This window comes from Amphichorda felina (genome assembly GCF_050947745.1).
Source record: "Amphichorda felina strain 45539 chromosome Unknown scaffold_5, whole genome shotgun sequence".
Lineage (NCBI taxonomy): Eukaryota > Fungi > Ascomycota > Sordariomycetes > Hypocreales > Bionectriaceae > Amphichorda > Amphichorda felina.
The window spans coordinates 2,842,894-2,868,852 of record NW_028145045.1 but is presented as its reverse complement, the minus strand read 5'-3'; the positions used below and the strand labels follow the sequence as shown (position 1 = coordinate 2,868,852).

Genomic DNA, 25,959 nt, shown 5'->3' with positions numbered 1-25,959 from the left:
ATCTAATACTGGCTATAAGTGGTCTGTCGCGCGTATCTCGATCTTTGATCAGGCATTCATCTGTATGTTGGTAGATGCCATTGGCGCCCGCTGTGATGATTGGGACGGTGTTGGGATGTCGCCATTTGCGTGATCGATGTTACCACGGACTCGGGGTGCCACACGCTGCGACGTCGCTTCAATGGCGCTATTGCCGTCATAATTCCACCGAAACTGAGGCCCCAACCCCAAAGTATTGTCCATCTTTAAAGAACCCACAATGGTTGTCTACGTATGCTTGTACTTGGAATGCCTTTTCAGGATGTTGAGACCGCCGGTGACCGGACTCCCCGCATCAACTCACCAGGTTCTCGGGTCTGCTTATGAAGACAAAGCTGCAGGAGACAATCCCGCCATACTTTATATAAATGATGAAAGGGGTCCTTGACATCCGCGTTTACTGTTATCCCCAAGGCGGCGGGGGACTTGATTTGGCGAACCGGGGGGGGGGGGGGGGGACTGAAAACGCCGTGCTGTATAGGCCTCTGGCTGAGAGACGTATATACTGTCAGGTAGCCAGACCCTCACGCCTGTCTATGGCTCAACTCAACTTTTAAACACTGTCCAGGCAACTTCATGTGGTGTTGTCTGCCTAGGACGCCACCCCTAGGCCAAGGTATGAATAGAACAACGCCAACGCGCAAAGCCACAACGCCGAGCCAGGGTGTAGAAAGAGGGACCAATGACGTAGGGTCGCCCTCCCCTCACGCAGAAGCTGGTCAATATCTTGGATACTCTACTCCATAGACCTCCTATCACTGTCCCAGAAGACAACTGTTGGATTTCACCGTGCATCTAATCACCACACATGGATGACGAGTCAACTCTGGCGGCGGCTCGCGTCGTCGCCTCTCTCAGAGCCCGACTTCAATCGTGCCCGGGTTCAACACAAGCTGACGAAGCCGTCAAGTTCTCCGGCCCCGAGACGCCTGCAAAGCGGTGCCTCGAGACCGAACTGCAGGGACTCGCCGACCTCGTCGACAGCCTCCCGGACAGAAGATCCAGGTCTGATCTTCCCATCCGCGATGAGGCAATGGCCAGCGATGATGATGTGGGTCGTGGAAATGGTGATCACGGTGTAGCTTCAGGGAAAGAGGGCATGGCCCAAGATGACCAGGACGAGAGCCTGTTGGATGACATGCTCCAAGAGCTGGCCGACATCAACGCAAAAATGTTCGAGCAAAACGAGCTGCAGACAGCGCAGCGGCACGCTCTCTCCGAGCTGACTACGGGGTTGGAAGAGGACCCTAGGTTAGAAGCTCTTTTGAAAGCCTTTGTCGACGTCGAACAAGCGCAGAAAAGCATGGGCGAGATGGCTTCCACGCTCAGAAGCAACATCCGCAGACTTCAGCGGTCCAGGAAACCGACCACCACTCCCAAAAAGGGCGGCATCACAACGCTCTTCGCCCAGCTTTCCAACCAGATGAGGACGCCCATCAACGCCATCACGGGCATGACCCAGATGATACTGGGCACTGAATTGACTACGAACCAGCAGGATATGCTTGAGGCCGTCCGGACTTCGACGGACTGCCTGGCTACCCTCATTGACGAAGTTACCACCTTTTCCAAGATAGAGTGTGGGAGACTTATTGTCGAGGAGTTTCCACTACGGCTGAGACACACCATCCTCCGCGCTCTTGAGCCCCTGGTAGCCGAGGCAAAGGACAAAGGCCAGAGCATATCACTCCACATGAATGAGTCCGTCCCAGATTACATTACGGGAGATTCTTTTCGTCTACGAGAGGTCATTCAATGTCTCGTCAAAAGCCTCATAAGCACCGCCGGGAGCGGCCGAGGTATCAGCTTGAATGTCCGCACATGTCCCGATCCACAGGCATATGAGGATGCTAGCAGCATCGAATTCATGATCAAGTTTGATAAGGTGGGTGAGAGGAAATACAGTCTGACCCAGTTGTTGGATACCCTCCACGAGATGAGCGAGTGCGGCATGCCTCCCGAATACGTTAGCAGCGTGGACCTTAGGCTGTTAATCGTCAAGTGTCTTGTGGAGCATATGGGAGGCAGACTCTGGGTCGACCGTGGGACTCACAATATGATCCACTTCACCATCCAATCCCGGATGGCTCCGCACAATGACTACTGTAAAGCCATTCAACGACGGCCCGGGCCGGTCCGGAGTTATCGGGTCCTCGTCGTCGACGAGGAACAATCTGGCTTTGGGCTCTACGTTAAACCCATGCTTGAGGAGATGGGACTGCAGGTCATAATTATGGGCATAGAGCAAGCCCTGCGGCTCTTGATGCAGGAGGCAGGAAGGGGCCTGGGGATTCCAAAGGGTAGTGTTGTCGTGGGCTCGATCCACACGGCCACAAAGCTGAGGGCACGGGGATGCCTCAGAGCACTCCCCCCCGTGGTGCTCGTTATGGATCCATCAATCAGCGTCAGAATAGAAGAGCTTCTCGAGATGGACATTGCGTCGTACGTAGCAGCGCCTGGAAGCGTCGCGACCCTGGGCATGGCCATGCCGGATGCCCTGGAACGCACACCAGATCCTACCTTGGTCACCTACGACGGCTGGGAGCCGTTGGAGGTTCTAGTTGCCGATGACAACCGTGTCAATCAGAAACTCTCTGCGAAGATGCTTGAGAAGTATCATTGCAGCGTGACCGTGGTGTCGAACGGCTCTGAAGCCGTGGAGGCGGTCAAGGGTAAGAGGTTTGACGCCATCCTCATGGATATATTGATGCCTGTAATGGTAAAGTGACTACCTTCCCCCCAGTATTAACCACTTGATAAGGTGCTAACAATCATAGGGTGGACTTGAGGCGGCGTTTAGAACACGTGAGTACGAGCAAAGCATGGGGCTTCGATCTACTCCCATTATTTCCATGGGAGTTGGTGGCAGGACAGTTGATGACGGGAAGTATTCACAGGTCCGCCTGGATGGGCATCTAGAAAAGCCGTTGCGGCGCAATGACCTGGTAGCTGCTCTCCAAGAGTGCACCATTACCCACAACCAGTTTGAAAAGGCTGCCAAGCTTTGACGGAAAAGAAATAATGCCAGGTGCCGCGACGGCCATGATGATCAGTGACGGAGTAGCGTAGAAGCCATAGCATAGAAGCCATATCTGCTAAGCACTGCCCTCAATAGAGACATACAAGAACGAATCATCGTGTCGATGGTTTCCTGTTCGTGAGAATAGCTGGGTTGAAATGGGAGAGGGCAAATGGATCGAGCGTCCTCGGATATCGGAACCGATTGGGAGTGGCCCCTTTACTCAGCTTGGCGCAATGTTTCTCTACTTACAGATGGCGCATTCCGTTTCTGTCTGTCGCCTAATGGAAGATGGCCAACCAGGCGACCACAAGCTACCACTCCGCTGGATCCAGAACTCGGCCAAGTGCAGGGGCAATCCCCCATCGCCGTTGTAGGTTAAGCAAGTAGACACTGCCTGGTTAATTCGGAAATCCTAAGCAATGTGAATATCGGCAGCTACATAAATGCTCGCGTCCTTTGACGGAAAGACTGGCGGTGGTCCGCGAGGGCTACGATGAGGAGGGACCGGAGGACCCCGAAACCTTGGATAATGACACGCATGAGGTGCACTGGGTATAGAGCACCAGCAGGCCGGTTGGGGAAGGTCGGGGATAGCGTCATCGTCATCGCGCGTGTCGCGTGGGATGACAGTGTGGATGAGACGTCGAGGCAGCAGTAGAGCCGTGCGCCAAGACCTTGATACTGGTGGAATGGAACAGCAGATTGAGGCTATTCGGAAGAGACCTTGCAGGATGAGAAGATGGCTTTGTGGCTGCGTCCAAAGGGTAAGGCCTGGATTCTTGAGCGGAGGTGGCCGCGAACCCAGGTGCTCTGGAGTGACAGCGAAGTGGTCCTCCCATTGAGAATAGCCGAATCGGGAAACCAGGACGACGGGGCCAAAAGACATGTTGAAACTTTGGGAAGGAACGACGCAAGACGGTTGTGCCTGACCGACCCCGCTCCACTGATACGTCCCTTATCGCTGCCCAGCTGCCAAAGGTTGGACTCTGCGGGTCATCATCATCATCCGTCCAAACAGCAGGATTGGATGGCAATAATAAACAGTCAAGCATCCAGGTGCCGGTCACTGCCGGGCCATCGGTCGTGGATCTCTGGGCAATCTGTGGGAAATCTGTGGGCGCCCTCCTTGGCACTGCCCCAAGCGCCTGCCCAGCCCGCCACCCGCTGGACGCCACGGCCCACTACCGTGGACTCGCTGAGACTTGCGTCTCAACTCTCTGACGCCTGACGCCCTCAAGCCGGCCACGGCCTGCCCTCGTGGGCGACCAACGGCACTCTCGGCCACTGATCGGCAGATGGTTTCAAACGCACCCCGACGTCCTTCTGCAACGGGCATCACTGCCACAGTGGCCACCACCAGCGACTGCTGATTGCAGGGAGTCGCTGGGGGGGATCTTTTGCAACTGGGGGCATCGTGCGCGGCTCTGCCCCTTGATTCGACCGACCCCCATCACCCGTCCAAAGGTCCATCCAGGAGGCCGGGGCTGGCGACCTACCGCTTTTGTCAAGGCCACCGCCAAAGCGCCCAATGATTGTCCAAACTTCTACTCCTTTGAGGAGCTGCGACACGATGGCCGCCTGGCAGCTCTGGGACATCCATCTCCACGCCTTCCATGCGCCCGCGGCGATAAAAGGGCCACCGGGCCCGGCAACAGAGGCGGCTGAGCTTTCTGGTCTGACAACTCCATCTTGAGCCCGCCATTGTCACCATCGTCAACATGGCTCCTCTCCGTGCCCTCGCGCCCCTGGCGGCCCTCGTCGCAACGGCCTTCGCCGACCCCCCGACCTGCCAGGGAGGAGACCTCGAGTTCTCCTGCCAGAACAGCACTGCCGTCGAGGACACCTGCTGCTTCATCACCTCCGGACAGCTGGTCCTGACCCAGTTCTGGGACACCGACCCGGTCACTGGTCCCGATGGTGCGTCCTCTCCCCCCCTAGCCGCCGTCCTACCATCATGACGACTGACTTGACCAGATTCCTGGACCATCCATGGCCTCTGGCCTGACTGGTGCGATGGGACCTACCCTGCCTCGTGCGACTCTAGCCGCGAGTACAGCAACATCACCGACATCCTCGAGTCCTTCGGTGCCACCAGCACCCTTAGCGACATGCAGACCTTCTGGAAGGACTACAAGGGCGATGACGAGACTTTCTGGGAGCACGAGTGGGGCAAGCACGGCACCTGCATCAGCACCCTCGAGCCTGACTGCTACACCGACTACGAGTCCACCGAGGAGGCCGTCCACTACTTTGCGCGCGCCGTCGAGCTCTTCAAGAGCCTTCCTACTCACGACTGGCTCGCCGACGCCGGCATCACCCCCGGCTCCGAGACCTACGCCCTCTCCGACATCCAGGCCGCCCTCGACGAGAAGCACGGCGCCGCCGTTCAGCTCGGCTGCGACGGCGACATCCTCAACGAGGCCTGGTACACCTACAACGTCAAGGGCTCCCTGCAGGACGGCGAGTTCAAGGCCGTCGACCCCACGGGCACCGGCAGCACCGACTGCCCTGACCAGGTCAGCTACCCGTCCAAGAGCGGCAACAAGTCCACCAAGGCCCGCCGCGGCATCAAGCCCCAGACCCGCCCTTTTGCTCCCGTCAACCCCATCTCCCCTGCCTCCTTCAAGGGTAGCAAGTAAAAGGTCGACCAGTACCTTTCGGGACGTGATCACGCATCTCGGCCGTGTCCAGAGTCGTCAAGGACTCATGATAGATAGGATAGCTAAATGAAGAAATGATGAGATGAAGAGGAGACAAACTAATCACGTTGTGTACCATGCGATTGATTGTGTATTCAAGTGATCCGTCATGAAAGCCATGTAGTTTATCATTACACTGTAAACGTACATATATATATATATATACATGGTATGATTGACAAATTCATATATCCCGCTTGTTCTGGTATCATGTCGCCAAATTCCAACATCTCTTCTTTCCTGTACATGCAATAACACAAGCCGCTTCTCTCATTGCCATGCCGAGGCGTATTATCACTTCATCTCATGCACGACATGGTTCTGCCCCGCCGGGTAGTAATGCTGCCCGCCCGGGGCCATGTGTGCCACCTCCTCCCCTGGCACTTCAGACGGCGCCGAGTTGGTATGCAGCTCGTACGGGTCCATGTTGGGGCCCAGCTGCTGAGGGTGCGGCTGCTGCTGCTGGTACATGACGGGTCCCGGCGGCGGGTACATGGGCACCGGGTTGTACATCATCTGCTGCTGCTGCTGCTGCAGCTGCTGGCCGTACCAGGCCTGCTGCGGCTGGCTCGTGGCGAGGGCGGGATCGACGCCGCTCATCCAGGGCTGTGGGGTGGTCCAGAGGCCGTTGTGGCGGCGGATGGCGACGCAGAAGAGCAGGACGAGGGCGATGAGCCAGGGGACCATGTTGAGGATGATGTCGGTGGGTACGCTGGCGGAGGGGTATCCCAATTGAGAGTCTTGGGTGTAGTTTACTACGCTGCCGTAGATGAGGTTCCAGATCTGGCGGATGAGGATGAGGATGGTGGCGACGAGGTAAAGAGTCACGGTCTGTAGAACGCATGTGAGTCACATGGGGCAAGAAGATAAGGGAGAGAATGGTGCTGGCGTACCTGGCGGCATGTTTGGATGGCGCGGTACTTGTGCTTGACAATGGCGGCTTGGAACAAGATGGCAATGTTGAGGACTAGAGTAATAACGCTTTTGGCCGTGGACAATCTGGTGGTGTGTGACATGCGGCCCCTCAACGTTTCAAAGGGGGTCGTGAGATCGTAGATATCATTCAGCAACGAGCCGTAGATGCCAGCGTGAGCGATGGTCAGGATGGCCAGTATGACGACGCCAATGAGGGCGAGGATGCGTATCATCTTCTGCGGCTTGGTGCGCTGCCGGTCGAGGGCGTACATAAAACCAAGCCCCATCTCCACGCACGTCATGATGAATGCGACCGCGGACAGGCTGTAGGTGACCCCCGATGCGACGCCTATATCATTGCTAATGCGCTGGAGGTTGTCGGTATAACCGGGCGAGCTGCCGCTGTAGGAGAGCATCATCACGCCTGTTATGATGCTGCTGGCTGCGCTGAGGATAAGGTTGCTGGGCGGGGAGGGGAGTTGTTAGCCGACACAAGCAACAAAAGGTGGAAGCGATGGCCTCTGTGATGGAATATCTTGACTCACAGGAACGATAGGATAAACGCCAGTTTGAGCCATGACATGCTTAACCGTGCCGGGTCAGCGTGACGACGCCCGCGGACACATGTCACGATGCCCACGGCACCAATGGCCAGGGCAAAGACAGCCGCTATGCCGCCGTGGATTAACCACGAGAGGCCATAATTCTCGTACATTGTCGCCGTTGGGTGGCGGTGTTGATTGGGGCAATATCTCTACATGCGTGGGAGACGTTGGCGAAGGAGGAGAGTTGGGAATTTGAAGCTGTCGCAGAGCCGACAAGCGAGGGGGGGAACCGCCAAGCAATTCGATCTCTGCGAGTGTACTCCGTACTCCGTACCGGTAATCTCGTTTCGAGAGGTTAAAAATGTATCCATCTGACAGCCGGCCAGTCGTTGTCGGGTATGGGTCGTCAAACGGGCCCCTTGCAGGGGCCCCGGTTCGGAGGATTCCCCATCTGTACGGAGCAGACAGTACTACATATTATTATCTATTAGTCTGTCGTCGCCTTTGGGGCTTGGCAAGGCCACCAAATGCCATGCCCACGACTGCTTGGTCCAAACTAAAACCGGGCAATGGAGCGACTTCTCGACGTCAAAGACATCCATAAACTCGCAGCATATAGTGTAGTTTGTTGTCGAAACATCTCCAAGGTTCCCCAGGAAGTTTGAAGAACGTGCGAGCTGCCGATTAGCCCTACCAAGATCTCCACCTCGCATACCCCTATTTGTTGTAGATGCAGCGGAGGCGAGTGTCCCAATCGCGCAGCGCCAAGTGCCTCTAGAGGCCATCGATCCCCTGTATGTATTTTTTTTTAGCAATAAAGCCTTGCTTAGTGCCTTGGCGTCTCATCTTGAAACTTGGATCAAATGAACGAGCTCGACTTGATGCTGAGCCATTCCTCGAGTGGCCTCAAGTCTGCTAAGAACATGTGAGAGCATGAAGTCCATATAAAGTACATTCTTTGTTTCGAATGGATTGCGTTGTGCACTCTGGATCGTGAGCTCATGGAGAGGCAGGATCCGCAGGGATGTGTCAAGTGAAGACAGCAGGTACGCATTGGTTTGAGAATTCACTGGGCAAAGAAGAGTGCAGATGGCCTTTCAATACATATCAATCCCTCCAGAAACACTGTATCCTTCCTCCAACATCTGACCCGCCAGGCCGGATGGATCCCACGATAGTGGCAACCATGGCAGCATCCCACCTATTGAAACATTTCACTGTCTTCCACCACCACCTGAGTATTAAGTTACCAGTAAATTAGCACCGAATTTTTGTCGCGGCTTAGCTGGACCAAGATCTCTGCCAGACTCGGGGCCTCCAGCCGGCCGAGAGGGGTGCAGCTAGCTAGTTAACTATTAGTAGGTATTGGCATGTTTAATATCTGCGAAGGTGCTTCTTTTCGACCTCCGTCTATCCGGTTGTGACCGCAAAGTTATCGCTATTTAAAAGAGGGTAGATACAAACAAAAGGAAGAGAGCATATGCCTCCACCTATTTATCCGAGTAGTATAATCAGATATATAGTCTCGCACTCATAGCTTTGTCCATCTAGCGTAAAACTATCTTGTAATAGTTTTATAATACTTGTCCCGTCCGCCCGCTAGTCCCCATGAGGCAGCTTACCGAGTCTATATGGTTTTTTTTTTGAAGGGACTGGCTATAAACGTCGTAGTTTCATGTAGTTTGATCATTTCGTATCACCTACATATACATATATGTATATAGGTCTATTATGTGGCTAACATAGCGAATGTCTATGCCGCTTGCCCTGTCAAACAAGTCGCCGAACTCCTACCCATGCCCTTTCCCATGTAATACCCCCTTAGTCTCTCCTGATACCCTCCCGAGACGTATTAACCCTTCATCTCATGCTTGGAATGCCTGGATGAGTGGGACGGCAGGGTATTTGGCAGCATTTGTGCCGGCCCCTCCGCTGGGACCTCTGTCGGCGCAGAGCAGGACTCTAGCTCGCACGGGCCCAGAATAGCCACCAGCTCCTGCGGCTGCGTCTGATACGTATAGTTCCCAGGCGGCGAGTACATAGGATCCGGGCTGTACGCCATCTCCTTCTCCTGTTGCTGGTCGTACTCGGCCACCCGCTGACGTGAGACGAGGGTAGGTTCGATTCCGTTCATCCAGGGCTGCAGGGTGGTCCAGAGGCCATTGTGGCGGCGGCCAGCGACGCAGAAAAGAAGGGTAAGGATGATGAACCAGATGACGGTAGAGAGGATAATATTGGGAGGTGTCATTAACTTAGCCTGCGACGGTATGCCAAGCGGGGTAAAGAATAATAGACAGACGCGGGCAACCCTCCAGAGCTGATGGACGAGGGCAAGCACGGTAGCGACGAGGTAGAGGTTCACGGTCTGCGGATACCTGTGAGCTGGAAGGGCCACCGGTTGGAGGGATGTCGTTAACCTACCTGACGGGAAGCCTCAACGATGCGGTACTCATGCCTGACCATGGCAGCCTGCACCATTATGAAAACATCGAGGACCAGGATGAAGGAAGCTATAGCAATGGCCAGCCCGTTGGCATGAAGCAGCGGATTCACCCACATGTAATGAAACATGCTCTCTGTTCCAAAGTCGTCACTAGGTTGGCCACCCAACCACGAGCCGTAGAGACCACCACAAGTGACAATGAGGATAAATAGGAGGGCGACGCTGATGAAGCCGATGATGCGAATTATCTTCTGCGACCAGGTATACTGCCGCTCGAGAGCGTATATGAAGCCGATGCCTATCTCGAGGCACGTTATAACTAATGCGGTCTCCGCCAAGCTGAAAAATGCTTGCGACGCGATATCAAACTCGTCGCCCATGCGGATGAGGTACGAATTATAGAGCATCGCCATTCCGAACGCAACGCTCCTGGGTACAGTGAGGATGTAACCGCTGGGAAAGGACACGTTAGCCGAGTCAAGAAAGAGATAGGATACATGTAGCCTCGGAAACGAGGTCTCGACTCACAAGAACGACAACAGAAACGTCAGCTTGAGCCATGAAGTGCCTACCCGCGCCGGGTCGCTATGACGGCGCCCGCGGATGCATGTCACGACGCCCACGGCAGCAGTAGCCAGGGTAAAGGCCGCTGCCAAGGCACCGTCAGTCATATGCATGATGGCGCTGATGTACTCGTCGGCCATTGTTGCTGTTTGGAGGCGGTGTTCGTTGGCGCGCAATGTTTCTGTGCGAGACGTGGGCAAAGGGGGAAAATACAACACTCGACGGTGTGGCAGACACTCGGTAATGGATGGGGCACGGGCACGGGCACGTTCTCCCAGGCCATATCTCTCGTGCCAATTTTTGACCTTTCTCCACAAACTCATGTATGATGATGCGGCCAGTAATTCCTGCGTGTTGATCGTCAAAGGGGGCGAGACGCTTCAAGCTCTTCATCGAGACCCCTTGGACATGGTATGTAGGGGAGGCCCTGTTCGGGGAATTCCTCATCAGTACTATTCCGCACGTTGAACACTACTCCGTACGGTATGGATAGCCAACCTTGCTAACCAGCAAAAGACCGAATGACAGATGACAGTCTTGTTCAAACCAAATACAGGCAATGAAGTGACGTCTTGATTTCGGAGAGATAACCATGAATACATGGCAGCATCACACTCAGTATGAAGGTTGTGGCCAAAATTATACAACAAGCCTTCCAAAAAGCTTGGCACGGGTTTCAAGTGATTGACCAGCCCTACCAGTACCGGCCACGCCTCCAGCTCGCATCCCTGCTCGCTGTGGATGCATCGATATCATGCAGGATCACGGCGGTGCCGCAACAGAGCACTGCCTCGGTGTCTTGCCTTGAAACATCACTCTGCTTGATTGCTTAGAACAATCCGACTCGTCAGAGTATTGATGGAGGTTTTGCAGGTCAGAGTTGTGTGTAGTACACCCCTGAGCAATTGTTGTATAAGGAAACAGCCTCCAGTCGCCTTGCAAAATTAAATATGGGTCGACTGTACGGAGTGCATATGTCCCTCCAGCCATCCTAGTGTTCTTTTCCTTCCAAACAACTGATACCAGCCCGGATCCCACGATGGTGTTGAGTATTGCCATAATACCATCCTGGTTATTACATTATAATAGCTAACTGCCAACGAAGCCATACACCTCTATTGTTACACCAAAGTTGGTCGCGTCGTAGTAGGGCCACAAGATCTCCGCGACCAGGGCTCGAGTCAAGACGGATACAGCAGGTCAGCCTCAGCAGATTGGGAAAAGTGGAAAGATAATTTTAGAAGCATAAGATGCTAGAAAATCAACAGAAGATTGCCGCACAGTCGGACTCGTGATGATCAAATGCCTTATTGTCGTGCAAATTACCATTACCAGAAATATATCTGCGACGGTGCTGGCTTTTAATCTCGCAACCACATGGCTACTGCCCGCTAAAAGATGGGAAATAGAAACAAAGAGGAGAGAGAACGTTCTCTTTACGTATATTAGTAGTGTAATATTGTCAGAAGCCAGAGTGGAAGATGAAGAGAGAGAAGAGGTACGTCTCGATTGAACTTGTATCTCAAGGATGGGGAGTTCGATGGTAGATAGAAGCAAGTAATAAGGAAGGACGAGACTGTTGGTCTCCGAAGAAATGGATTACGGCTTCTGTGAAGTTGTGCCCTTGGCAGCGAGTCCGTGGCCACGTGGGCACCCTCATCAACCACCCCTGACAACTCCTGGGGGAATCAGGTGCTGGGCATGGTCTCGCGGTACCACAGTACGGATAGTCTACCTAATGAAGCACCGACTCTTGTCAGTGCTATTTGACAGGTGGAGGGTATGAGATAAGCTCCCGGGACGTGGTCTGGGGCCCTGTTCTATACTAATAGTCGTATAAACATAATCAGCACGCATTTATATTCTATACAAGTGATTTGTCGCGCCATCATTTTGTAAAATACGCTGTAAGATTTGCCCCCTACGGTATAAATTCTAGTCCCAGTCTCATGACCTTGAAAAGGGCTTTTGCCTGAGAAGATAAAGATATCCGTTATTCGTACTTGATCAAAGTTATATACGGCGACATGAAGTAGATGATGCACCACGTTCTATCTTCGCAGCCACAGTCCGTCACCCGTGCCTCGCCAACAGATGGAAAAAGCCACATCGGGGCGCAAACTCCACGTGTTGAAGATAAGGTAGTACATGTAAGCAATGCATTCTTATCTTGGACTCCACTGCTCTGCCTCCTGTTGCCTGGCTTTGACCAGGTCAGCCCAACGATCGCCCATCACGAAACGTTGCACAGCAATGTGAATTCTACGTCAGTGGTTGCATATTCAGGCAGAGAGAGCTACTCATTTTCCCCATGGTCTTGCTCATAGGCCGCCCCTCTACGCAGGTCAAGCTTGCTTTTTATGCTCGGGTGTGTCGACGTCGACCATAGGGCACCCACGCTGTAGCCTCACTCCGTTTACCAGAGCCAATAGGTCCTTGGACCATTGAATTATTCGCCCCTTCAAATCACTTCTTCCCTCGTAGGCCACTTGACGAGTTATTACCATCCGTACAGCAGAAACGTTGCAAGAGCGGAATCAATGCAGATATTTACATCGTATGATTACTTATCGAGCAGCAACAATCGTTCCCCAGATCTCCCCGGTTCGGGAGGATCTGCAGATGATCAGGCGGAAGTGGATCAGCTGAGCAGCAGGGGGCGATGGAGCAAAAAAGCCGTCGGTTAATATTTCCTCCTTCACATGCCTCACAGCTGACAGACCCGCCTCGTGGAAAATAATCTGTCTATTCTATTGAGAAAGACAAGGTAACTCGACTATTATTACGCAGATAATAAAGCAAAACGACAACGCTCGGGTATCGCTATCCGTACATATTAGATGTAGGCAAACCAAAAGATCGACGACACAGCACGCAAACATGAAACTGCCCCCATCAGATCCCCAGGCCCTTGGCCCCCCTCGTCCAGCGGTATAACGAGAGAACCTGCCTCCTGGCCAGGCGATGCTCCTCGCGCCCGCTCGCGCTGCCCCCGCGGACATTGTACAGCGTCGACCTCAGCACACGACGAAAGTTTCTCTGTGTTTTAGTTAGTTCAGTCAGCGGATGTGATTCTCGGTAGAATGTGATGAGACGTGAAAAGAAAAAAAAACCAACCTGGAACTCGGTGCTCAGCGTCACGACGCACACCTCGTGCGCGCGGATTATCGTCTCGCACGCCTGCTCAACGCTCTGGTTCTGCCCCAGCTGTGGCATGCGGTCGGCAAACAGCAGGAGGATAAAGCTGCCGTGCAGCAGGTAGATGCCGAACAGGTAGGGCATGAAGGTCAGCTCCGGGTCCAGGCGTAGGATGTCGGCGACGGCCTCGGAGGCCTCGATGGCGTGGGAGGCGCACTCTGCGAAGCGCGGCGTGGTGATCCAGTCGTCCTCGTTGTCGAGCATGCTGATGGCGTCCCACTTGCCGTAGAAGAGCACGTGCAGCACGTGCAGGATGAAGGTGCTGTAGGCGACGACGAGGCGCACGTCGAGGTGGCCGCTGCTGCTGCTGCTGCTGCTGGCCTCGGTGGGCGGTGTTGGGGCTGGGGCTGGGGCTGGGACTGGCACGGCCCGTGGGGCGTCGGCGAGGCGATCGCGAGCGCCGGTGAGGATGTTGCTGATGCGCATGGGCGCTTGGGGGGCGACGGCGGCGGGCCTGTCGATGTTGTATCGGCGAGCGAGGTGGTCGAGGCTGGCCTCGCAGCCTGCGATGAGCTCGGCGATGACGCCCTCAGCGTACTTCTTGTCCAAGCTGCCGAGGCGTGGGTGGAACTGGCCGTGATGGACCTCGATGATGTCCCCTAGAATGACCATCAGGGGAAGAAAGTATTCAAAGAAGCCGGTGCCCGTGATGGTGACGGGGGGACCGAGTGTTCGGGGGGGCAGGTTATTAATGTCGTCGAGGTTTTCCCATACACAGTCGGGGAGGGGAGCTGCACAATGAGTGTCAGCCTGGCAACAGTCTAGAGATCCTCGGTGTCATAAGTAGGCAGCACCAACCGTAAACGTCACATATAGAGTCAGGGATGTCGATTGGCCGGTTGTAGGAGAGGGCAAGATGTCGATCCACGGCGTAGAGCAGCCAGAATACTCGCCGCCGCTCCTCTTGCGCCTCCACCTCGGCAAGGGACCGCGGAGTGGCGTTGTTCCCAGGTGCGTCCTGCCGGTCGAGGCGTATCGACAGGGCTAGCCGCTTTGCCTTGCTCCACCACTTGAGGCAGTCGGCTTTGAAATCACCCGCTGACACGGCAATGCAGAGGAGGATGAATGTCAGAACATCATCGACGGTGCCGGCAGGCTCGTTGCTGCTCGTTGTATCAGGGAAGACGTGGCCCGGCTCCCGGTCGTACTCGACTTGCAAACCGCCTATCCAACTCGTCAGCTACAGCTCTCTACCATGGAGCACCCGATGGACCATCTATACCATGTATACGCCGCCATCTGTCGGGGTCCCGTCGCGAGATGAGGTAAGTGGCCAGCTCGTAGAGGGCATTAGTGAGCTTCGATCTCGATCCCGGTACTAGCAGCACCGATATATCGGCTGTCTGGGCGCAGCACCAGAGTATCGTGGCTAGCAGAGCCGGGGAAGTGAGCCGAGGGTTCGGCCCCAAGAGAGACTTGCGGCGGAAGACTCTCGTCAGGATAAAGGGCGACGAGAATCGCCAGAGTGACGCGCCCGGGTCCAGGAGGAAGACGTCAAACAGGTCACAAGCTACGGAGACGGGGAAGCTCCTCCCGATGAACGGCAGCAGCGGCTCGAGGCAGCGGTAGCGGCATTCGGAGAAGTGTGCGCTCGGCGACGGGCGGTCAAGCTCCTCCGGGTTGGAGAGTCCAAAGTTGAGGGTCGGGTTAGGCGTGCCGAAGAAGGCCGGGGCCGATGGAGAGCCGTGAAAGGACCCGTTGGAGCTACCTCCTAGGTGATGGCCCCCCATGATGAGCCGCGGTAGACCCCCCGAGAGCTCCGACTGCTGTAGACTGCCGTTGGACCGGTGGTCTAGTGGTAGCTGGTCAAAGTCTTCCATCCTGGGCGTTGGCCCGAAGCCCATGGGGGTCGGGGCTGAGACTTTATGCTGCTGGATACTGAGTGACGTCTTATGGGCGGCGTCTAATAGTGTATGTACGGGGGAGAAGTCGTGTATTGATGAAGGCTCATGTTGGTCCTCCTCCATGGCGCTGGGGATCTCGCCAGTCGTCGACGAGGGCGAGGACTCGAGCACTTGCCGGTGCCTTTTCTCCTTGAGGGGAACCCGGCCCCGTTTCTTGGCTTGGCGGTTATAATGGCATTCATAGCCATACTCTGTCAGTTGAATGGTGTTAGACGAACATGAAGCAGGTCGGCAGGGGCATGGAACCCGATCTGCTCACCTTGGCATCGGCCACTGTGACGGGTGTTAGCGAGCGGCCCGCGGTGGGTTCGATGCAGAGAAGTCAGTGCTCACCAGGGGTGATCTCCGTTGCACCTCGTCCGAGAAGTGTTGCACTTGTCGCATGCCCTGCGCGTGCGCTTCCTCGGCTTGCGTACCTGGCCGTCGTCGGCTGGCGATGTCGGCGACCTGGGGCTTTCTGCCATTGGAGACATGGCCGTCGTCGGGTGCATATAAGCCCTGAGATGGATGGCTCGAAGAGAGGAGGATGGGCTTCTAAAATCTGCGAGCCCTTGAGTTTGTCTGGAAGGGTCGTGGACTCGTGCTTGGACAAATCAGCCCCAAGCAGAGGATATTAGCCGTCGGCTATATGACTTTTACGGGGTTCATGGAACCAGGGTCTCCGCTGCAACGTTTCGACCAGAAAGTTGGGACCTTTTCCCCGCGATGCGGATCCGGATCCGCAGCCGAGACATGGAATGGCCTGACTCCTGGGAGGCTGAGAATAACATCTAAGAGTCTACGTCATGGATCATGTCCACGGAATGAAAGAGCTCGAGAGGCTCTTGGATCTTGATGGAGGAGAGGCAGTGCGCCAAGGGACGCGTCGAAGCCACAAGCTAGCACAACGACCCCCTCTGTGGAGAGGAGAGAATAAGAGGGGCGAAACAGAAGCTGCTGCTCTGACCGGTGTTTTCTCTACCGGGGAGCAACATGGAACACAGGGGTTCCGCTCAGCCATGTCAGAATTTAGTAGACATCTACACGCAAACTGCCCAAATATAAGATTGGACCGAAAGACTTAGTGACCGGGGTCAAGGGCATTTATCCAGGCCGAGATGAAAAGTATATAATAAAAGAGAACGAGTATAAATAATTTGCGACCTGGCTTTGACGATTGACTTGATTTGATGTGGTATGGCGGTGATGATGCTAGATGAATGTGAGAGCCTGGCATGTTTGATTGATAACATGCGGTACTGTGTCGTTTAGGCCCATTAGAATTTGAGATAAAAACCTCTTCTGGATGACAGAGAATGTAGGATGGTATAATCCCATTTACGCCTTGTGACTGAGGGTTCCAAGGTACTGGCCAATTGTCCACCTCTATCGTGGCTGAATTGAACAAGCTCTCTACGCCCATAGATGCTTACCAAAGGCTTTCTCCGGGCTCTTTGACGGCCATAGGAGCGCCAACGCGGTTTTAAACCCATTCTCTATCCTATGTACTATTATCAAAATCTCTTACAATGCTACCTAGTAATATATGAGCGTACGAATAGTGACTTATACTCTGCTCTTTGGTCAGGTAGGGATTAGGACCATATCAACAAAAACAAACCAAGCGACAGACCAACAAAAAACTGAATCTGTTTTCTCCGAGTATAAAAGCAGAGCTTCCGACCTCTTCTGGAAAAAATAGGCTTCATATATGTGGTTCGCTGCTCGTCGCTACTCAGGCATTCACCATTAGCAAGGGCTCTACACAAGTGGTAGAACCTTGTAGGGATATGTTGGGTTGCTTAAAACTTCTCTTAAAACTCCAAGTCGATGTGCGTTCATCTTTTATGCTAACTTGGAAGTTACTACGCTACTATAGTCGTGCCCATATGAGTAATAGCAGTTTCGATATGCCTTCATTACTACACGACTCCACCTGCAGCTACTGCCTCTGACTCCCATCATATTCCTCGCCGCGAGCCGGGAGAACGTGAATATATTTTATTTTTTTTTCGTGCTCGGAAATGAACACTGTCTCCCAGACAATCCACGAGAAATCATCAATCAGAGAGCTTTACTTTTGGTTGGCTGTAGCTTCGTTGGTTGAGAAGGCTGTGCGAGGCAGCAGGCGGGGGACCAGGGTCCTCAGCCTTTGGATCAAATACCAGGCACCGTTGGCCCACATCATCAGCTTTCTTTTTCTCCCCGAGCCGTGTTTGCTCATTGATCGTGAATTCGCAGACCATAAGCCAACCCTTTCGTTATTTCCGTCACATTTCTACGAGTACTTCTCTGGGATCGGGATTCGGACGTGGCCTCCACAATGTCGCTGGACGCATTACCCGACGAGCTGCTGAGCATGATTGCGCTGAGCGTCCGTTCCCGGCGCCGCCTCAGCCGCCTCGCCAAAGCAAGCCGCCGCCTTCACTCCATCGCCAATAGCACCCTGTACCGCCTAGACGCACGGAAATACGGGAGCTCTGCCCTGCTCTGGGCCGCAGAGCACGGGAGGGAGGATACTGCCCGTACTGCGCTCAACTGGGGGGCATCGGTTGTGGCACGCAAGGGAAATTGCACGCCGATTGGGGTGGCCGCGCGAGAAAACCACATCGAGGCCATGAGGGTGCTGCTCAGCGCATCTTGCGACGTCGGCATAAACATCACCGAGAATCCCGAGTTCGAATCGGAGTTGTCGCCAGTGTTCTGCGCTGTGGAGAATGGCAATGTGGCTATGGTGAGGCTGCTGCTCTCTGACGGCAGACTAGACCCTGGCTACCAAGAATGTACCGGCAAAACCCCATTGATCACAGCGGTATTGAAGGGCCACACCGAGATCGTACGGTTATTGCTAGCAGACAAGCGGGTAGACCCCAACTCCAGGAGAGGTGCCCCTTCCACGCCACTCATTGCCGCCATGGTCTATCGCTACTATGACATTGCCATGCTCCTCCTGGCTCATCCTCGCCTGGACCCAAATCAGGAGGACTATTCTCAAAGGAGCGCCCTTTACTGGGCAATCCGCCACAACGTCTGGCGGGTTATGGAACAGCTGCTCGCCAACCCCAAGGTCATGCTCAACTGGCGAGGGTATGAAAGGCGGACTCTGCTGATCCATGCCGTGAACTACGGCCGCATTGGCATGGTCAAGCTCCTGCTCGCTGACCGGCGGGTGAATCCCAACGCTACAGACTGGGAGGGGGTGACGCCCTATTTTCACGCCGCAAGGATACGCGAGCCCCAGTTTGAGGGTTCCCGGCTGTTAACAGGTAACAGGAGCGCCGACCCGGACGCCCGAGATGTGTACGGGCGGCCGGCGCCGTGGAGGGCAGCAGCGGGAGAGGAAGTTTCTGCGGCGGTGCAGCCAAGCTCACCCGGGGATGCCGAGATCATGGAGCTCTTCCTGTCCGACGGTAGAATTGATCCGGATGCCCGAGATAAGTACGGCCGGACGGCGCTGTCGTGGGCGGCTGGAGAGGGAAACTATCCGGTGGTGCAGCTGTTACTCGCCCGGATGGCCAACCCCATGGCCTCGGATATCCATAACCGGACGCCGCTATGGTTTGCAGCGCATTACGGCCATGAATCGGTGGTCAGGCTCTGGCTCGAGGCGACCGATGCCATTGATTTAAATCACACAAGCAGAGATGGGGAGACCCCCTTGGCAGTGGCGGCTGCAGCCGGGCATACGGGTGTCATGGAGATACTCCTCGGATACACAGGCATTGGCGTAAACACGGTGGACGTCTACGGCCGCACACCGCTGATATGTGCGCTCGAGGGGGGTGACTCGTGCTCCGAGGCTGTCAGCCTTCTGCAGGCCAACGGGGTGGTGATGGACACGACTCTCAAGTCCCCGAGCGGCAGAGCGCTGCTGTGGGAAAACGCAGCGTCTGGTAACGCTTGCGCGGTGGAGCTTCTACTCGAGGCTGAGTGTCTTGACGTCAACGTCAGGGACGAGGACGGGGACTTGGACACGCCGCTGGCGTGTGCTGCCAAGGGAGGCCACGAGGGAGTCGTCAGGCTGCTCCTTGGAGTACCGGACATTGATGTAAATGCGAGTAATAAGGATGGGGTCTCCCCGCTCTTGCACGCTACTAGGTTAGGACATCGGGGTGCCGGTGTTGTGGAACTGCTACTCGGGGCGGACGGGATCGACCTGAACGCGAGGGATAACGACGGCGTCACTCCGTTGCTGGCAGCGATTGAACACGTCACCGAAGATGGATTAGGGTGGAGCTTCTCTACCCGTGTGCGGGCCTTGATCGTGGTCAAAATGTTGATAGTCAGTCCCGGCATCGATATCATGGCGGCTGATAACCAGGGGCGAACGGCCCTCACGCTGGCTGAGAATCTACGCTCCGACCTCATGGACGAACTTCTGACCTATCTCTCATAGTCAGTTATCAGTAATAGGTACGGCAATTGCAGAAGCTCGAAGAGAGCCCGAGTATCACTCTCGACCGCCTTTCTTTTTCTTGCTCCTGCCAGCTTCGTTGTTTCTTTTTCTCACACCTACTCGTGGACGGGACGGTCCTCCCAGCAGATTCACCGCCCCGTGACCATTTTCATAACGGCGATGCTGCCTGCGATTCCATTATATCCTGGGGCTCACCTCACTGCGCTCTTAAGGGCGTATCTAGCGACAATGCCCCATCCATATCCGCATACTCGTGGAAGCAAAGGCTTTCTCGGGCGTTACCGAGTTCTCGGGGGGTATTTCTCCGCCGCTATTCTTGGCCGTTGCCCTGCAAGCCACATTTGGTGGACTAGCTGGTTCTAGATTGCAGTGGTGATATTACATAGTACCAAGGAGCAGAGCCCAACGGCGCGAGAGCAGTCGGGGACCTGGGCGGGGATGCTCAGGTGCAAGGTGGTCACACGGGGATCGGAAATGGTGGTTCAGCCCAATCCCGTCGGAGTTGGTAGGATTCAAGTCAAATGGAACAAGCTTGCGGGAGGACACGCGGAGGAAACGCGGAGGATACGCGTACGTATTTATCCCCAGAGGGAGGGCCCTCCCCCCAGAACCCCCGGATGGTGCCCGTGTCGGGTTCGGGTTCGTATCGTGCACCAATCCCTCAGCAATCTCCTGGCCCCACGCCAGGACGGCAAGATATCATGGGGTCCCTGGGGTTTGGGGGGTCGAGGAGTGTCCCGAGACCCCGATTGATAGAGCTGCATCTTATTTAAGATGTGGCGACCCGCCTGTCTTAGGCTCCCATGTGCTTGGATCCTCGACAGCCAGCCAGTCCAAGTAGTTGGTTCACTTACACACACTCTGGTCGCAGCTTTGCAACCATGGGGCTCGAAGCACCACCATCGCGAGGGAGCGGCAGCCCGCCCCCATCGGCCGGTGAAAGCACCATGATTTCTGGCGAGGATGCCAGCCGAGATATCGAGAAGACGGCCATCGCCCAGGATGGCGAGGCTAGCAATGCTGCCAACGCCGAAGTCTCCAGCGGCCCCGGCACCGACAACAACGAAAACAGCGGCGATGACCCGAACATTGTCTGGTGGGATGGCGAGAACGACCCCGAGAACCCGTACAACTGGCCCACGTGGATGAAGTTCACCAACTGCGCCTGCATCAGCGCCCTGACCTTTGTCACGCCCCTGGCCTCGTCCATCTTCGCCCCCGGCGTGCCCGACCTCATGGTGGACTTTGGCGAGAGCAGCCAGGAGATGGCCTCGTTTGTCGTGTCCGTCTACGTGCTGGGCTTCGCCTTTGGGCCCATGCTCATCGCCCCGCTGTCCGAGATCTACGGCCGCGTGCCCGTGTACCACGTCTGCAACATCTGCTTCATCGGCTTCAGCGTCGGCTGCGCCAAGGCGCCGAGCTTCGCGGCCCTGGTCGTCTTCCGCTTCCTGGCCGGCACCTTTGGCTCGTGCCCGCTGACCAACGGCGGCGGCAGCATCGCCGACATGATCTCCCAGGAGAAGCGCGCGGCCGCCATGTCGGCCTTCAGCATCGGCCCGCTCATCGGCCCCGTGCTGGGCCCCGTGGCCGGCGGCGCCCTGCACGACGCCAAGGGCTGGCGCTGGGTGTTCTGGGTCGTGACGATTGTCAGCGGCTTCCTCTCGGCCGTCATGGTCCTGACGATGCGCGAGTCGTACGCGCCCGTCATCCTCCAGCGCAAGGTCAGGCGGCTGCGGAAGGAGACGGGCAACGACCGCCTGCGGTCCAAGATGGACACGGGGCTGACGCCCAAGGAGATGTTCCGGAGGGCCATTGTGCGGCCGATGAAGATGCTCATCTTCTCGCCCATCTGCACCATCTTTGCGCTGCACATGGTCCTGGTGTACGGGTACCTCTACCTGCTCTTCACGTCGGTCACGTTCGTCTTCAAGCAGCACTACGGCTTCACCACGACGCAGGTGGGGCTCGTGTACCTGGGCCTGGGCCTGGGGTCCTTCATCGGCATGGCGTGGTTCTCGGTGGACAGCAACAACGAGATCAAGAAGAACATGGGCACGGCGGGCGAGGAGGGCGTCGTGGGCGGGAACAAGGCCAAGCCCGAGGTCCGGCTCAAGCTGCTGCCCCACGGCGCCGTGTTCCTGCCGGTGGGATTCTTCATCTACGGGTGGACGACGGACTACCACACGCACTGGATAGCCCCCATCATCGGGCTCTGCGTGATTGGCATCGGTGAGTGATCTCTCTTCCGGATTGATCAATCAATATCCCCCATCCCCCCTACCCCCGATGCCATATTCTGACATGTCTTCTCTCCCAGGAAACCTCATGTGCCTCATGGCCGTCAGCATGTACCTCGTCGACACGTACTCGATGTACGCAGCCTCTGCGCTCGCCGCCAACACCATCATGCGGTCCATTGCAGGCGGAGTGCTGCCGCTGTGCGCGCTCAAGATGTACGACAAGCTGGGCCTGGGATGGGGCAACTCGCTGCTGGCCTTTATCGCGCTGGCCTTCCTCCCCATCCCGTTCCTGATGCAGCGGTACGGCGAGAGGCTGCGCAACGGGTTTGACGCCAGCCGGCTGTAACAACACCAACGGCTTTGGCTGTGGCTTGGCGGCATGTGTGCGTCGCATTTGTGTGTGTCACGGTGCATGCATATAACATGCATCTACTTGTTTGGGGTCCGGACGCCTCGCTTAGCTCTGGCCAAGGCCGACGGGACGTTGTCCAGCATGATTTCCACCGCATTTTGGGTCTTAAGACTGATAGAGCGTGTTCCAGCGTTGTGCATACATACCCACGGCATGTAATAGAATAGGTACTACTACTAGATAATCCTCCTCCACATTGTATATACAATACACAAAATACCATCTTTTTGTCTGAATAAAAGTCGTCCGACTGTGGTTCGGTTTAGGCCGTCTGGAGAGATTGAGGGGGGGGCGGGAAGTGGAGTTTTGTGGAGGTGCCTCGCATTCGTATAATCCCTGCTTCTTCAACAAGGAGGAGAGGCCTTTTGGGTCTTTTGCAAGCGATCTGGGCTCTTCTTTGACTCGATTCTGCGTTCCCCCGAAAACCGGGATTCGAAGTCCCTCGGGGCTCCGATTCCCCCAGGGGCCTGTTCCCACTCACAGCCAGCCACCACCGTTCGCTTCCAGTCGTTTTCCCCTCGCTTTTCCTCGTGTTATACGAACCCGAGCCTCCCGCTCCTCTCCCCCCATCCACGTCCCGCCCGTCTTCAGCCAATATTTCATGTCGGCCTCCACGCCCACGCCCGCGCCAAATAGGCGTCTAGGCCATAAAAAGTCCCGAAACGGCTGTCTTCGCTGCAAGGCACGCCGCGTCAAGGTACGATGCATCTCGGGACCATGTTCTGATCTTTCTGCTATTCCGGTATATATGCTGACGCGTGGCACCAATACCACCAGTGCGACGAGCAGCGCCCGTGTTCCAATTGCGTCCGCCACAGCGCGGCATGCAGCTTGCTCGACTCTCCCCCACAGCAGGTCGGGGCTCCGGGGACGGCCAGGCCGTTGAATGCCCGACGCCGGGCCCAGCGTGTCCGCCCAGCCCGGCCAGCGGCAGCCGGTGATGCCTTGACGACGTCTCCCAGAGGTAGGACCTTCTCCTCCCCTTTCACTGCCTGCCCTCCATCCCTTGGCCTGGGATGCCACGCCATAACAGACCATGAGCTGATGTATCCCATGCTGTAAACAGTACTCGTGACCTCGCAGTATGACTCGCCCGGCCCCGCGGCCCACGACGTCCACCCTCCCGGGCTCACCATCTCGGCCGGCTGGCTGCAGAGCTTCGAGCAGACGCCGTCGCAGGTCGCCGGCTCCAGCCCGCGCACCCATGACTCCCCCTCGCATGTGCCCAGCCAGCCCTTCCCGGCCGACTGGCTGCAGAGCCTGCGCCTGATGCATCACTACTGCACCAGCGCTGCCCAGGTGCTCTCGCGGGACTCGGCGACCGAGGAGCTGTGGAGGACTGCCATCCCCGAAGCTGCCGCCTCCCATGTACGTCCATCCTGGCCGTGATGAGGAGGAAGATGCCCAGGCTGACTTCAACAATCCAGGAGATCCTGATGCACGGCCTCCTCGCCGTGTCGGCCCTCCACTACGCCCACACGCACCCCTCGGAGCGCGGCCGCTACACGCTCATCTCGGCGCACCACCAGAACGTGCTGCTGCCGCACTTTGCCAACCGCCTCAGCAACATCGACGAGGCCAACTGCGAGGCCTACTTCTTCCTCGCCAGCATGATCTTCGTCCTCAGCCTCTGCTGGGTCGCCCACCACGACACCCTCCACCGCGACATCGCCCCGCGCGACGTCGCCCAGTCCTTCATCTTCCTCCAGGGCGCGAGGGGCATCCTCGGCTTCCGCCCCATCCAGAAGTGGCGCGAGTCCGGCCCCCTGTCGCAGATGCTCCGCCCTGCCACCGCCGCGGGCGCGTACCCGTCGGCCCCGCCGCCGCCGCAGGGGAGCAGGTTCCTCGACCGGCTGGACCGGGTGACGGCGCTGGCGCGGCGGCTGCCCATGGCGCCGGAGGTGATCAACGAGCAGACGGCGTGCATCCTGGCGGTGGAGGCGCTGCGGGCGACGTACGCGGCGTGCAGGGGCGCCGCGGAGAGGCCCGTGTCGGTGTGGTCGTGGCCGATACACCTGCCGGACCTCTTTGTCGAGATGGTGGGCGGCGGGCACTGGATGGCGCTGGTGGTGCTGGCGCACTACGCGGCGCTGGCGCGGTCGTACGAGGACAGGACGTGGGCGAGCGAGGGGTGGAGCAGGGGGGTTGTCGCGATGGTGGAGCAGACGTGTCGGCAGCAGAGCATTAGCCAGCAGGAGGGGCAGGATGGGGACTGGCTGTCGTGGATTGAGTGGCCGAAGCGCAGTATTTTGGACGAGGTGGATGTTGATGATATGCAAGATGGTGGTTAGGGGGCGGGGGGGAATAAACTGGTGGTATGATTGCGATTCGAACGGATGAGTAAATGAGATACATGTGTGGGCGTACGAGTATATGCCAATTGCCAATATTCCAATACATGATGATGATGATGATGATGCAGCGCCAACCGGATCCTCCCATCCTCAGGGCGACACGCCCAGCCAGCCCGCCAGCGTCAGCACCAGGCTGACGAGCAGCGTCATCTTCTGGTACGTGCGCTCCATGCGCAGCTCCTTGATGTACCACTCGCCGTCCACCAGCTTCCACGTAGTGTAGTAGTAGCCGCCGCCGCGGATCTCGGCCAGGCTGCCCAGGGACTTGGAGACGACCTGGTCCTCGACGCCGAACACGGACCGCACCTCGTCGGGCGCGATCTGCTCAAAGTCGCCGACCCCCAGGTTGTGCATGGTCTGCTGGGGCGCAAAGAACTTGTCGTAGAAGGCGGCGATGGACTTGGCCGAGTCGAAGACGAGCGCCCGCTTGCCCACCATGAGCGGCTTGCCGTCGCAGTCGCAGTAGGCGTACTGCGCGTCGGGGAGCGCAATGTCCTTCTCGAACTTGTCCCACTGCTTGGTGTCGGCGTACCGCGCGTACCGGGCCTTTTGGCGCGTGATGGCCAGGGCCACCTCGGGCGAGACGTGGGCCATTGGGAGGGTGGATGTGTACACGTCTGTGTCGGGGAATGGGAGGAGTCTGAAGCGGGGGACGACGGGCCGAACCGTGATCGATCGTGGTGACGATGGCGCTGGGAGGAGATCGTCTTTCGGGAGAGAGGAAATGGGAATGGAGATGTGGAGAGGAGGGTCGATCGGAGACGCGCAGACCGACAGGTCGGGGGTTTTATGGTACCTCTCGATCGGAGATGGGGCCTGCATTCGCGAATAGCCCCTTATTAAGGGGGCCAGGGTCCTGCAGAGCGTAATGATGCCGAAGATGGCGGACTGCAGATGCCAATCATGCCATGAACCATGGCCATGCATGTTGGTCGTCGCCAAGCCTGTCGCAGGTCATTTAGCTGCCGGGGAGACTCCCGGGAATCACATGCTGCCACATGGACATGGTGAACCTGCATGCAGTATTGGATTTCGACATGTACGGGGTAATAGTCTCCAACTTCTGCTCCACCTCTGGCTTCTAAGAAGCCCAGTGGAAGGGAGGATATCATACGATGTAATAATAAGCACTATCGTATCGTCAATGGATCATGATACGCATATCCATTCTCAGCGAATTCATACCGCATTCTCCAAATAATCTACATCAATGCACAGATTGATAAGT

The 25,959-nt window shown here is 56.5% G+C and overlaps 9 protein-coding genes across 9 annotated transcripts; 5 read left to right on the top strand and 4 right to left on the bottom strand.

The window, feature by feature from the left end:
• Positions 1 to 847: 847 nt before the first annotated feature.
• NIK1_2 (histidine kinase osmosensor) lies at positions 848 to 3,047 on the top strand (the record flags this gene model as incomplete). Its single annotated transcript, XM_083195139.1, has 2 exons — positions 848 to 2,711; positions 2,959 to 3,047. The coding sequence occupies 2 exons, from the start codon at positions 848 to 850 to the stop codon at positions 3,045 to 3,047; spliced, it is 1,953 nt and encodes a 650-aa protein (XP_083050052.1).
• A 1,732-nt stretch (positions 3,048 to 4,779) lies between these two features.
• RBT7 (ribonuclease T2-like protein) lies at positions 4,780 to 5,700 on the top strand (the record flags this gene model as incomplete). The annotated part of the gene is made up of 2 exons (XM_083195138.1): positions 4,780 to 4,978; positions 5,036 to 5,700. The coding sequence occupies 2 exons, from the start codon at positions 4,780 to 4,782 to the stop codon at positions 5,698 to 5,700; spliced, it is 864 nt and encodes a 287-aa protein (XP_083050051.1).
• Positions 5,701 to 6,054: 354 nt separating this feature from the next.
• ACO1O0_005729 (uncharacterized protein) lies at positions 6,055 to 7,390 on the bottom strand (the record flags this gene model as incomplete). The annotated part of the gene is made up of 3 exons (XM_083195137.1): positions 6,055 to 6,591; positions 6,654 to 7,137; positions 7,221 to 7,390. 3 exons carry the CDS (start codon positions 7,388 to 7,390, stop codon positions 6,055 to 6,057), a joined length of 1,191 nt encoding a protein of 396 aa, XP_083050050.1.
• A 1,682-nt stretch (positions 7,391 to 9,072) lies between these two features.
• ACO1O0_005728 (uncharacterized protein) lies at positions 9,073 to 10,367 on the bottom strand (the record flags this gene model as incomplete). The annotated part of the gene is made up of 3 exons (XM_083195136.1): positions 9,073 to 9,585; positions 9,642 to 10,116; positions 10,192 to 10,367. 3 exons carry the CDS (start codon positions 10,365 to 10,367, stop codon positions 9,073 to 9,075), a joined length of 1,164 nt encoding a protein of 387 aa, XP_083050049.1.
• Positions 10,368 to 13,122: 2,755 nt separating this feature from the next.
• ACO1O0_005727 (transcription factor domain-containing protein) lies at positions 13,123 to 15,793 on the bottom strand (the record flags this gene model as incomplete). The annotated part of the gene is made up of 6 exons (XM_083195135.1): positions 13,123 to 13,266; positions 13,345 to 14,156; positions 14,224 to 14,589; positions 14,648 to 15,520; positions 15,589 to 15,602; positions 15,663 to 15,793. The coding sequence occupies 6 exons, from the start codon at positions 15,791 to 15,793 to the stop codon at positions 13,123 to 13,125; spliced, it is 2,340 nt and encodes a 779-aa protein (XP_083050048.1).
• A 1,838-nt stretch (positions 15,794 to 17,631) lies between these two features.
• ACO1O0_005726 (ankyrin repeat domain-containing protein) lies at positions 17,632 to 19,704 on the top strand (the record flags this gene model as incomplete). The annotated part of the gene is made up of 1 exon (XM_083195134.1): positions 17,632 to 19,704. One exon carries the CDS (start codon positions 17,632 to 17,634, stop codon positions 19,702 to 19,704), a length of 2,073 nt encoding a protein of 690 aa, XP_083050047.1.
• Positions 19,705 to 20,606: 902 nt separating this feature from the next.
• Positions 20,607 to 22,311, top strand: ACO1O0_005725 (MFS transporter; the record flags this gene model as incomplete). Its single annotated transcript, XM_083195133.1, has 2 exons — positions 20,607 to 21,954; positions 22,043 to 22,311. The coding sequence occupies 2 exons, from the start codon at positions 20,607 to 20,609 to the stop codon at positions 22,309 to 22,311; spliced, it is 1,617 nt and encodes a 538-aa protein (XP_083050046.1).
• A 952-nt stretch (positions 22,312 to 23,263) lies between these two features.
• Positions 23,264 to 24,668, top strand: ACO1O0_005724 (uncharacterized protein; the record flags this gene model as incomplete). The annotated part of the gene is made up of 3 exons (XM_083195132.1): positions 23,264 to 23,314; positions 23,461 to 23,745; positions 23,805 to 24,668. The coding sequence occupies 3 exons, from the start codon at positions 23,264 to 23,266 to the stop codon at positions 24,666 to 24,668; spliced, it is 1,200 nt and encodes a 399-aa protein (XP_083050045.1).
• A 153-nt stretch (positions 24,669 to 24,821) lies between these two features.
• Positions 24,822 to 25,325, bottom strand: ACO1O0_005723 (uncharacterized protein; the record flags this gene model as incomplete). Its single annotated transcript, XM_083195131.1, has 1 exon — positions 24,822 to 25,325. One exon carries the CDS (start codon positions 25,323 to 25,325, stop codon positions 24,822 to 24,824), a length of 504 nt encoding a protein of 167 aa, XP_083050044.1.
• Positions 25,326 to 25,959: the final 634 nt, after the last annotated feature.